Source organism: Otolemur garnettii, unplaced genomic scaffold, assembly GCF_000181295.1.
Source record: "Otolemur garnettii isolate 467f Iridium unplaced genomic scaffold, OtoGar3 scaffold00002, whole genome shotgun sequence".
NCBI classification, from domain to species: Eukaryota; Metazoa; Chordata; class Mammalia; order Primates; family Galagidae; genus Otolemur; species Otolemur garnettii.
In genome coordinates this window covers 31,533,402-31,546,788 of record NW_003852397.1, presented here as the reverse complement: position 1 = coordinate 31,546,788, position 13,387 = coordinate 31,533,402, and the positions used below count along the sequence as shown (strand labels likewise).

General features: G+C 36.8%; 1 protein-coding gene across 4 annotated transcripts in view; it reads left to right on the top strand.

Moving 5' to 3' along the window:
- Positions 1-13,387, top strand: part of NEK11 (NIMA related kinase 11) — a 277,385-nt gene that overhangs the window by 205,402 nt on the left and 58,596 nt on the right. For all 4 annotated transcript variants that reach the window (XM_003781704.2, XM_023512762.1, XM_012805223.2 and 1 more), the window contains one exon: positions 7,006-7,066. In XM_003781704.2, coding sequence (XP_003781752.1) covers positions 7,006-7,066 — 61 coding nt within the window. The remainder of the gene's footprint in view (positions 1-7,005; positions 7,067-13,387) is intronic.

Below are 13,387 nucleotides of genomic sequence, written 5' to 3'. Positions count from 1 at the left end.
GTTTGTCATCTCCAACTCTTTAAGTTTCAGACCTGCTCAATATTTTTCCTAACCAAATACTTTTTTTTAGTCAATATAAAATTCTTTTTCCCTTTAACTCTTAATGACCAAAAGAGGTCACTGGGCAGCACCTGTGGCTCAGTGAGTAGGGCACCAGCCCCATATACTGAGGATGGCATGTTCAAACTTGGCCCCTGCCAAACTGTGCCCCAAAAATAGCTGGGCATTGTTGCAGGTGCCTGTAGTCCCAGCTACTCAGGAGGCTGAGGCAAGAGAATTGCCTAAGCCCAGGAGTTGGAGATTGCTATGAGCTGTGACACAACAGCACTCTAGCAAGGGTGATAAAGTGAGATTCTGTCTCTAAAAAAAAAAAAAAGATGTTCACTGGGTTGGTGGAGAGGGAAGGGTGCAGCATCTTATATCTGCATGCCTCACCTTCCTCTGGTCCTGCCACTGCATCTTCATCCATCTCAAGACTCACCGTCCTTGAACTTGGAACAATAAACCTGTGGCACTAGGCTTCTCCTATGAGTGAGTTCTTACTGGTTTGTTCCCTAATAGGTGTGGCAAAGCTTCTTTTCTTCCTTGCTTCACCCTTTTCCTTGGAGTTTGCAAGCTAGAACACTACACCGTGACTGGAGTCTCTTGATAAGTAGCTGTCAGCATGGCTTGAGAAATAAACAGCCTCAGAAAAGGATTATCTTTCCCAAAATGATGATCTGAGGCTGCATCTGACTTCCTCATTTTGTGTATACATTTGACAATAATTGGCATTTAATACATGTTTTCTGAATGAAATACAACTGGGTAATGAAGTGACACAGTTTTCCTTGTGAATTTAATCTTTTTTAATGACTAACTCTAAGATGAGGAGATAATCAGGATTATTTATTCAAAGAAGACTGACTGATAACTAAATGAAGATCTGTGCAGTGTGGTTTTACAACCCTCAGAAGATCCCATTAACTTCCCCTTTGACATACCTTGCTGCCACCTAAACTTTTGCTATTAGAAATAAATTTTTCTGATCTGAGGTTACATCCCTTATGAAACACAAATATCATGAAAGAGATAACACATAAGCCTTATCAGTCATTTTGGCTTTAATGGATGCATCTTGTTTTTTTCTTTTTTCTTGAGACAAAGTAGATTTTAATACAGAGAAAGATGAAAAATGAATAAAGGGATTGTAGCTCATAGTGGAAAAAAATACACTAGCTGGGATGAGTGGGAGTGTAGAGGAAAGAACAAGAACAGGGAAAATGAGGGTTTCTAAATGTTCACACTCTTTGGCCCAATAATTCCACTTCTACATGGAAGTAATAATAAATGTGTAGCAAAGATTTATGTGCAAAGTTAGTCGTTGCAATATTATTTAGACCAAAATAAAGTGGAAGCAACTTAGATGTCTAATGATATAACTTTAGGGTACAATATTATCCAGCCATTGAAATTATTTTTCTGAGGAAGGTTTTATAGCATTGGGCTAAAAGTCCCACAAGTGTTTAAGTGTGTTTATTTTATGTATACTCACAAATATCATACATAAGTAATATAACTTCAATATCTAAAAGATAGATACACATATGTAGTTTAATCTCAACTATCTTAAATATAGACACATATGTAGCATACATGTATAATATAATCTCAAATATCTAAGAGATGGATGTATAAAGAAAAGAACTGACTATATATGTGTATGTGTGTATGTGTTAATAGTGAGAAGATTTGGGGTACTTATTTTCATTGATATCATATCATTTCCAGATTAAAAAATGAATGTAAGTTATTAGATAAAATATATTTTAAAAAACATTATTTAGAGGGGAGAGTGCTCCAGATGTCATAGGTTTTTCTGTGGCTGCTAGGTAGGCATTGATAATTGTGTATATCACAGATCTGAATGGACCTTTCAAAACAGCTACCTTTCCTTAAAAGCAATTTCTGATTCATTATTCAAATGACAGCATCTGTTTCTGAAAAAAAAAAAATCTGGTATTTGACTGAACTTGAAACTGCCAGGCAGTTTTTCAGAATCTTACAGACAGTTCTTCCTACCTCTAAGGCATGCTCCTGTTATAGAGGGATTGATGGTTATGGGGGAAGGAGACTTGAAGAACATCTAAGTTAATCAGCAAAGAAGCTATTTTGTTATCTTCACAGCGTTTGAAAATGTGGCTTCCCAGACCTCAAGTAGAAGGCACTGTAATTTGGCATCCAGTGAGATGCGGTTCTCTCTCTTAACTCGTGCAAAGTTCAATTTAAAACAATGTTTCAGTTTGAAACAATGAGGAAATGCAAAAACTCCAATCAAAAGCATAATCCCCACATAATATACTCCTGAAATGTGTTTTCCATGACTGAATCTCTGCTAAAGTGGACACAGGGGGCAGAATATCAGAAAATAGCTTAGGCTTGGCATTCACTTCCATTTTTCTCCTTTTTCTCATGGGGTGGGTATATTTCTGTTGAGGTTTTTTACCATTATTTATGATAATTTCTAGAATGCCAAGAATGTGTTGGTTGCTAAATTAATTGTAACTCAGTAAAACAATCTCTTGAACTCTTTTTCTTAGTTATTGAAGATGAAAAATGTAGAACCTGATCTTTGACATAAATTGTCTTTTTCAAAATAGAGATAATTTCATTTAATGTTAAAAGGTAAAGTTGGCATCTTATTTTATTCTATGGTTTATAACCTTCTAATGTCATTTATTTTGATCTTCAATTTGTTCTAAATTTGGCCAGGAAAAAAAATCTGTATGTGATAATAGAGATAAATGTGAAGACATAGATCAATGAGTCTCAACGAGGGGAGATTTGCCCCCCATGGGACATTTGGCAGCGTATGATGACATTTCTGGTTCTCACTACTGAGTGCCAGCAGGAGGGCCAATAGAAGGGTCCTACTAGAATCTAGTGGCTTGAGGCCCCAGATGCTGTTCAGTGTTCTACAGGATATTAGACTTATCTAATCCAAAGCTCTAGAATTAACTGGCCCAAAACACCAGTAGTCCCAAGGTTGAGAAACCCTGATGTGTATAGATACATGGGAGAATAATAAAGTAAACGTACAATATTGACATCAGAGTAAAGGATATATGGGCATTTTCATACTGTTTAACAAATTTTCTGGAAGTCTGAAATTATTTCAAAATTTACAAAAAAAAATTTAAGTAGATATAGTAGATATAGTTATTCTTAATAACCCTATCTGCAGTTTAGAGGTAGAAAATGACTTGTCACTTTTTGGGAATATAAACTCAGCTCAGTCATTGTCCATGACCTTTGGGTCTACAGTCTTCAGGGGCATGAAGGGAAGTTAGCAGAGGTCCCAGGTGCCCATATGGCCCATGACTGTGCCTGTGTGTTCCCCATTCTCATGTGTTTGCTTCCTGTCAAAACCGTTTGTAGCCGGAGAACTAATGTTCTGCTTAAGCTGCCCTATGAGCCCGGGGTTAGAAGCCACTGATGCACCTTGTCTCCAGGGTGCATTGTGTTACACATATACATATCTGCCCAGGAATCGTTCTTAGGTATTTTTCATGAGTTCATAGCCTGGTTCCTCACCAATATCATGAGCTCCTCTGGGTTGGGAGCCCTGCCTTTTACTGTATGTACATGTAATGTAATGTAGTAGCTGAGAAAGTTCAGGCTCTGGAGGCAATGCTGGCTTTCTCACCTCTTACTAGTTATGTGTCCTTGGCTGTATTATTATCATGGAACCTGTTTGTGCCTCAGTTTTGTCAGCTGTTGAGTGGAGAGAAAAATAGTTATTACCTTGTAGAGGTTAAGTATCTTCATACATGTATATTGGCACATAACAAGACCTAAATAAAAGTTAGAATACATTCATTCATTCATTCAGTATTATTAGGATTATTTCTGGCCTCCTCACACCCACATACAGTGTTCTCTAACCTTTGTATTAGGGAAATATAATCAATGTGTCTCAGCCATCTAAGTGCTTCTTGTAGCCTTGTCTCTGTATCTTGCTGTTTCTATTGCATTGATTTAACTCAAACACTTTTTGAGACTCTCCATGCTCTGTAGCAGCAAACATAGTGATTGGGACTCTTTAATCTTCTATGTCCCTGTCCCTCTCCCAGTTCATCCCATCCTATCCAACTTTCTTCTCTTCATTATTTCTAATGAAACATACACTGTGCTCAAGTTTTTTGTGATTTCACTTGTTTCTTTCTCATGAGAGCTCTGTCTAAGATAGAGGCCATTGTTCTTCTCACGTTACCATTAAGGAACTGAGGTTTAGAGAGGTTAACTGACTTTGACAGAGACTACAAAATTAAAAAGTAGTGCAATTTTTCCTCCACTTTTTTAGTGGAGAAAATGTGCTTTGAGTGGGGGAGAGCCCTGCTGTCCAGCTGAAGGTCTATGGGTATGGCAGCCCAAGAAGCTGACCCTCTCCTCTGTTTTACTTCCTTGCGAATCAGGAAGCCACAAGAAACATGTATGCTAGGTGCTGGGGACATAAACACAGAAAGTCAGTGACCTCAGTTTGTTTAGTGTCTCAATTACCCTTTTCTTTTCATACCCAAACACAGTGGATTTACACAATGATTCATTTTTTCCAATTTGGGTTTACTTGGGCTCTCACTAAACAGTTCTTCTGCTTCCTGTGGTGTTGTTTAGATTCATTTAAGTGGTTGCATTTAGCTGGGAGCTTGACTAAAGGTGTCCAAAATGGCCTCACTTACTTGCAGTTGGTGCTGGCTATTGGCTGTGGACCTCTTTTATCCTCTCATGGCCTTTGATGTACCAAGGCCTTCTCTCACCACATGCTTACTCCAAAAGGAGAGCCTAGACTTCTTTACATGGTTGTTGGCTTCCAAGAGAGTGAAATGGAAGATATATGCCTTTTTAGGATCTAGTGACAGATGTCACATACCATCACTTCTGCTACGTTCTATAGGCCAAAGCAAGTTACAGGGAAAGCTCAGATTCAAGGGGTGGAGAAAGGGATGTGAGGGATACAGTAGCGGGAGGGGGGATTGCTGTAGCCATTTTTGGAAACAGTCTGCTATACTCACTGTCCATATAGCTCTTTAATCAGAAGAATAGGATATTAGAGCTACACGTCTCTTTATCCTCTGATTCAACCCCTGCTAAGGTCTGAATGCTTGTGTCTCCCTCTAATTTATATGTTGAAATCCATTCACCAATGTAATGATATTAGGAGATGGAGCTTTTTGGGAGGTGATTGGATGCCCTCATGAGTGGGATTAGTATCCTTACAAAATAGCCCTAAAGAACTCTCGTTTCTGCCATGTGAGGGCATAGTGAGTAGGTACCAGCTATAAACCAGGAAATAGGTCCTGACCAGCCACTGAATCTGCTGGTGTCTTGATCTTAGATTTGCCAGCTTTCATAACAATAAGCTGCCAAGTCTATAATATTTTGTTATAGCAGCTATCATGGGTTGTGACAACCCTAGTTTCATGGATGCAAAACCTGACAGCTGGGAGGTCAAGCCCCAGTCCTAGGACAGCCTGGTGTTGGAGCAGGCTTAGAACCTGGGCTTCCCTGATTGGCGGCATCACCTGCATATATTGATGTTGCTTTGCTTGTCCTCCAGCAGGTGCCTCTTGGCTGAGTGCCTCTCTAATTCAAAGCTGTGTGTTAAGTGTAGAATACACAGGGGTGCACAAACAAAGGGTCTATTTTGCCTTCTTCTCTTTCCCTGCCTGGTCCCTTCCAGAGCTAGTCTCTAGAGGTCTTTAGTTAGTGACTTGGCCTCATTGACCAGCACTGACAAGTCATGCCTTCCTCATCATTGCCTCTTAAGTATATTATGAGTATGAAATGATGTTTAATTTTACTATATGCATAAAAGTGTCTATCCAAACCCTACCAGATATTATAAAATAAAACCCAACACATGGATGCAGCATTTTGAAGTAACCTATTATAGTACAGTATATTTTTCTAAAATTCAGTCAATTATTGCAGTATGAAATGTGTTGCTTATTTTGAAATGGAGCAGGTGGGCTATAAATTATTAATTTCCTCAGTATAACCACAAACATGAAAATAACTAAGAGGTTTAATTCTCCCAGATCATTATGTTGCTGTTTTAAGTTATTTAAAGCCTATGGGGTGGAGGACGACAGATATTCATTTTGTATTAAAGACAGTATTTGTTATCAAATAGTCTTCTGAGACTCCCAACCCTCATAGGTGATGTCTGACTCTTGTTGAGGGTTAAGGTAAATAAGGAGTGCAACTTTTAAGTTTATTATTTCATGAAGACCATAAACATCCAAGAAGAGCTATTAGAAATATTCTCTGGGAAAAAAAAAATACTCACTTGATTTCTACTTTATTAAGCAAATATCATAGACCAGACGTCCACTGCATGTACATATCAGCATAGTATATCAGCATATATAAGATTGAACAAAACTTTTCTTTCATTGTAATAACATTTATTATTTTTATAGATTAAGTAATAGTTGTTTATTATAGAAAACTTGGAAAAGATGTAAACACACAAAGGAGAAAAGATAGATCACTTATAAGCTCATCTTTTAGTCAAAACCACTGTTAACATTTTTGGTGTGTATTCTTCCCATAAGAGATACAGCAATATATCTAGAAATGGATATGGAAAGAGAAATGTAGGTATATATACAGTAGAACCTCTGTAAGTTGACCACCCACGAGACTGTAGCAAACTGGTCAATAGACAGAGGTGGTCAACATAAGGAACTAGGCCTACTATGCTGATAGGTACATGCTGTGAATATCTGGTCTATGAAAATTGGGTCAGCTTGAGGTGTTCAATGTAGAGAGGTGATCAACTATGGGGGTTCTAGAGTATATATAGATAGTTTTCTTTTTAAAACTAGGATTATATTGTAAAAGAATTTTGCAACCAGATTTTTTTGTTTTGTTTGGCCTAGATATCACAAAAACATATTTCCATGTCATTCAGTATTCTTCCATCATACAAGGAAAGTAAATCTTTCTCTCTTGTTTTTACAGGACAGTGATATTGAAGCATTGGCCAGGTGTTTGGAAAATGTTCTAGGTTGCACCTCTCTAGGTAAGTTTCTTCAGACTCCAAAATACAGTGATAGCTACTGACTATGGGAATATCCAGGAAGTAGAAAGCTTAGAAGGAATCTTATAGATATTTCAATTCAACCTCCTAGTTTTACAAAAGAGAAAACTGAGACCAACATAGTTGAGTATCTGGCCCAATGGCCAAGAAACTGAGAGAATTGCTTGTTATTATTCTAAGTGACTCTCAGGCTCCAAGGATGAAATAATTGAAATTCTGTACTCCTGTGTGATCAAATGGTAGCCTGGCAGTAGAAAATACAGATTTTATAGTCTCTAGAAAAGGACTCTCCCTCTCTCCTTTGTCCTGGAGAAGCAGATTGCATTCAGTCAAGCTGAAAGGATCATCACTCCAAAGATTAGTCAGTTATTTGAAGAAATTTAGTCTGAAAAACAAAGCTGCAATTTCTTTAGTATTGTCAGTCTCGATAAACAGGATTGCCGTGCTTTCAGGGTAAAACCCTATTTCTTAAGTTCTATTTTTTTTAATCCAAGAAGATCAATAGTGATAACTTATAGCACTAACTGATAAATTGTCACACAGAATATTCTTTCATGTCCTAGATGAAAAAAACTCAGATTTATTTTCTTTCAAGCCTGATTATGAGTTTTTTATTTTAAATTTTAACTGCATAACCAAAAGTAATTTCTTCAAAGGGAATGGCAGGAATAAAGATAAACAATTAAGTTTTCAAGTGGGCAAACATTCAGTATTTCATTAGGAGCTCTATTTACAACTTATATCTTTTTTCTAGCTTACTCTATGTTTCCATGTGGGAAATCTCAGTCATAACATAGCTCTCCTCTATCGCCCTGTGATCTCTTTAATTGCGTATCAGTATCATTTATTAAAGTTATGTAAAGTTATAAACATTTAACTCCCAAGTATGGACTTGAAGATCAGAAAGGCTTTCCTATGACTAAGTAATTTTCCCTCTCTGGACCTCAGTTTGATTAGATCAGTAATTTTCAAACTAGGTTCCTTAGGCACCTCCAGGATTAGACAAAGGGGATATACTGAGCACCATGGGGTTAAAAGGAGTGTTGGTGCTGCTCATCTGTTTTTCCAGGCACAGAAGAGACCCTTAATAAATATTTTTATATATTTTTAAGAGAAATTACATACAGATTCTGTTCTTTACCAGCTTCAACCAAAATAGTTTCACTTTTATCTGTTTTATAAATTAGATTTCTAACTAAGGTTGTGTCTTGAAAAAAATAGATTTCACTGCAAAAACATTTAAATAACACTGAATTAAATAGGTGATATTTAAATTCCCTTCTAGTTTGTATGTTTTTTTTAGAAATAAGCATTAGAATCATAAAGTAAAGGTACATTCTTATCTTTCTTTGGATCCCCATAAAAATAAAAAAAGGAATAAAGCTGATAGAGACCTATAGGAAAAAGGGGAACAAAGGGGAAATGAGAGTAATGAGAGCTTTAATGAACTTGAAAACAAATAGATGAGTGATAACTGATTTAGAAAACCGAGAAAGCTCTAAGGTCAGCACCTAAGATGTATGTGGGAAAGAAGAGAATGTGAGCAGCAGGCTCGGAGAAGCAAGCCAACTGAACACACAGAATCTCAGAAAGGCCCAGGAGTTAGAGGCCTCAGTTACCTCTGAGGACAAGATGTGAGTGAAAATAAAAATAGGATTGGTAAACAATACAAATAAGATGAAATAGACCCCATATCCTTTCCCCTCCACTGGCACAGCCAGGAAATTCCTGTCTACAGTCAAGACAGAGGACAGTGGATTTAATTTGGGGGGGGGGACATTGAATCAGGGAGGCTCTGCATGAAGGGACATGAGGGACACCAAAAGGCAGGGTGATTTGATATGATGAAAATAGAAAGAAGAAGAGAAAGTCTGCATGTTGAATGATGAAATCCCCAACAACTCCCCTACTTGGCTTCTGAAGCACTGGCTAATAACATAGGTACCCCTTAAATCTGGAAGAGAATGAGCTTTTTAGAAGATATCTCTCTGAGAACATTTACCAGTCTGAGAATCCTAAAAATATTAATGTTCTCCCAAGAAATGGTGGGAATGAGTCCTACCAGGCAGTAATCCCTACTGCTCAATAATCCCTGAATCCACAGAAAGAACTTAAATTGATTGTAATGTCTCATGCTTAAATTTGAAGATCTAGCCAGGTGGCAGACAATATCTGAGGAAACTGAACAAGCAAGAGAGAGATTAAAGTAAAAACAAAGGACTTGGGAAACATATTGTAGGAAATAAAATGAAAGTTCAAAAATTATTTAAATCCTAAAAGATATTACCAATACCTCCAAGAAACAAACAAAAATAAATATGCCCTGAATAAGAAAGAGCTCTTGAAATTATAATTTCCATCACAGAAAAAAAAAAATTCAGTAGAAGATTTGGGAGATAAAATTGGGGAAAATATCCAGAATATAGTTAATAAATAATAAGAAAACAAAATGATCAGTACAGGTGGTTTAGCATCTAATAGAAATTCTAGGAAAAAGGAACAGAATAGATTTACCAAACAAATAAAAATATCTAGAGAGAATAAAACAGATCACTTATAAAGTATCAGGAAAAAGAATGGTGCCTTATTTTTCAATAATATCTGAAAACTAGAAAACAATAAACTTAGAACCTAGAATAGTTTATCTACCCAAACCACCAATCAAGTGTTGGAGAAGAATAAGGACATTTTTAAGCATTTCATTTTAAAAATGAGGTCTCAAAAGTATAAATCTCTCATGACTTTTCTTAGGAAGTTTATAGAGTATATACACCATCAATCCAACATAAGAGAGAAGGGGATTCTCAGAATGACAGTAAGGAAAGGTCCCTGGATGATAGCTGGGCAACAGGGCTAGAGAACAATCCAGTTAGACTAGAATGAGCCAGAGAGCTCCAAAGAATGTGTGGGTATCTCCAGTGGAGGAATTGAATTAACGGGTAACTCACTGGGATCTGACCATAATGAGAAAGGTTTTCAGTTCCTTTGGAAAGTTTGGGAATAAATTAGAGAAAAGCAATCGAAAAAGTAAGCAAGGTAAACAATTGAAAGAAACTATTAACTCCAAAAAAGTTATAAAAGGAAGAAAATACATATTATAGATCTCACAGTATTTACATAGGTATAATAATTTAAACATTGAGTTATTAAAAAGCTGTGATATAATGGTATTGGAAAGATAGATGGGAAAATATTTGTATGTGTATTCAACAGAGCAGAAAGAGAACCAAATTTACATTCTCCATACATAAAAGGAAGTCCATAGATAGTCTAAAATAAAAAATAGCTGTATAAACCTATGATATATATGAGATATAGACTTGATTCTTGTCAACTGTAAGCTTTGACTTTAAAAAGTACTAAGGACATGAATTCTTAGATTAGAAGTCAATTTTTAAAGAGATTAGCATTGGAAAGCAAAGATCCCAATTACTCCATTACTTTAGTGGGCCTACTGTCAAGGCAGGCTTAAGACTTTTGGACACCTTGATTACTGAGAAGATTATAGTAAATCTAAATTTGTAAATTTTGTTAAAAGCTAAGTTATGAAACAAAAAATTACATGTACTCTTGAATTAAAATGATTTGTTTTTAGACTGTCTGATTGCAAGATACTGAGTAAGGACCTTGGTGAATGTTTTTCTGTTTGGGGCGTCTCTGCACTGCTTACATCCTAGCACCTGCTGGGATGATTCATAGGACATTTCAGTGCTGACTCCATGTAAATTGCTAAAACTGAACGTTTCCACTGCTTCTTATGATCGTGATGACCTCTAATGCTCCCAGGGCAGTGGAGTCTAACTAATGGTGCTGTTCAAATGGAAGGTGTCCTTTGATTATGGCTACAGATATCGAGATGATGAGAGCATGTACTTTTGAAATTCCTGTCTGCAGGGAGAATTCATGGCAGGACCCTCATTACACACATGAGAACTTTATTGCTTTCAGGAGCCCAAGTGCTTCCCTGTCATTACATGAAAACTGCGAAGAGAGTCTCCTCATATAGTCTTATAGGAGATAAGGGGTGATATTTGCTTTGCTCTAATTACACTTTTGAAGACTCACCAGCTGTGCTGTAGTAATAGTTAGAGCTTATTAATCATTGTGGTTGTTAATATATGTCAGCATATTAACAAGATCCAGGGACGATATAAGCTTAAATATGTCAGAGTGTCAGCCTTCTCACATAAAAATAAAACCTCTGTGAGTTCAGCCAGCCTTTGCTCACGTTCATCAGCATCCTGTGCTTTGTGGTAATGCCCATTTGCCTGTTGAGCATGTCAGGATGTTAAGTGTCTTCAAAAGAGTCCTGTAGGGCTACTCCTAACTCTCAATAAGAGAGGAAAGAACAGCATTGTCCTTTCTGGTGATTTGGACCAAACAAGTTTTAACTTTGCAGTCCTGAAAATATTGTATGCAGTGGTTTGACCCCATCCCTGAACTCAGATTGAATTTGATTCCTATTTAAAACAGGGGCAGGAAATTTTCCCTTTCTTACATCACAATGAGTGGACTAGATAAATGAGTTAGCATTTGTATAACTTCAATAGGTCCTGAATTAGAAGATGCCCTTTTGCATTCTGAGTTTAGTATTAGTCTCTTCTGTAGCATCAAGGTAAGATTAAAGTTTGAGCATAAATCAGAATCACTTAGAGGGTTCAAAATTCAGGTTTGCTGTGTGGCCAAGAATTTGTATTTCTAAGAACTTCCTATATAATACTGATTCTCTGGGTTCTTGAGAATCATGGTTTTAAAGTCCTTAATGCCTGAATTTTTTTTTTCTGAGACTCCTGGGCTCAATTATCCTCCTGTATCAGCCTACCAAATAGCTGGGACTATAGGCACATGCTTTTTAAAAATATCTGGCTATTTTTAAAAAACATTATTGTAGAGATGGGGTCTCACTGTATTGTTCAGGTTGGTCTCAAACTCCTGGCCTCAAGTGATCCTCCAGCCTTGGCCTCCCAGGTAGTAGGATTACAGGCACCCCAATCTGTAATTCAAATAAATAATTCTATAGTATAAAATAAATACTATTTTTTTAAATAATAAAGAACTTAGTTATAAGCTAAAATGAAGTATCTTCTTTCTGGATTTTTTCCTCTCCTTCTTATGTGGCCTTGTCAGTGTGTGATGGGCTACCTGGCACTGTGCCTAAGAGTTATGAATTTTCTTGGAATATGTATTGTGTTTCAGCCACATCCTCACAATCTGCATCTGGCAGGTTCAAGACATTGCATAAGGAGATGGATGTTAAGACTCAGTTGAAATGTGGTTCTAGTAATAATGTGGGTTCCTGGGTAAAACAGGGCAAAACTTTCTAATTCTACCAAGGAGCACCCACTAGGTGCTTTTTCTATGGAGGACAAATTGTCCCAAATGGAGGTACCTCATTTATAAAGCCCTGAATTCTCCTGAAATTTTTCCATCAATATAAGGCCAGTTATGAACAGGATATTGAAGGATGCTAGACAGAATTAGGAGAAAAATGTTAGGAAGAATTAAAGGGAAACAGAAAAGGTCAGAAATGAGAACATGGGGGACAGCCAGGAATGTGGCCAGTGTCCATAGTTGAAGTTTATATCCTCTATTTCTTTTCCTTTTCCTCCTTCTCAACAAATGTTTATTAAACTTATATGCAGTAAGCCAGATGTCACAGAGTAATGAAGAAAACAAGGTCCCTGTCTTAATGTGATCCCAACCTAGTCAGGGAGGCAGATAATTACAGGCACTGTGATGCAAGCAGTATACACGGTGAACAGGTATATGTTGGCTGCATATTGGGGTACACCCCCAGTACGATGTGCAGCATTCCTTCTGCAGATTATATTAACTTCAAGGAAACCATAAACATAAGTATTCAATGATTTAACGATTGCTAGGTTTCTCTTTTAGCTGTGTAAACTAAACTGGAACTTTTTTCTAGATAATAGGAATATACAGAACATACTTTGTTAAAAGTATACTAATATGAATAATTAATAAGATTGCAATAAGGGTTTGTTTATATTATAATGTCTTTCCCCCACCCCTACCCCACTGCTACATATCTATCATGAAGGTGTCTGGCAAGGTGGCAGACATGTAGCAGGTTCTTTGCCACTAATTCTGAATCTGTTAAATTCTTTTGAGTTTTAAAGAAGCTGTAGAAACTTAAATCCTATAAGATAATAAATTTCTGTAAGACATAAATAGAAGTTCTTCTTGGCAAAGTATCACAAGAATGGAAGAGAAAGTATCCAATGTACACACCCCTATTATGAAACTAATTTATACCTTTTATATGAAAGCTATAACCTAATA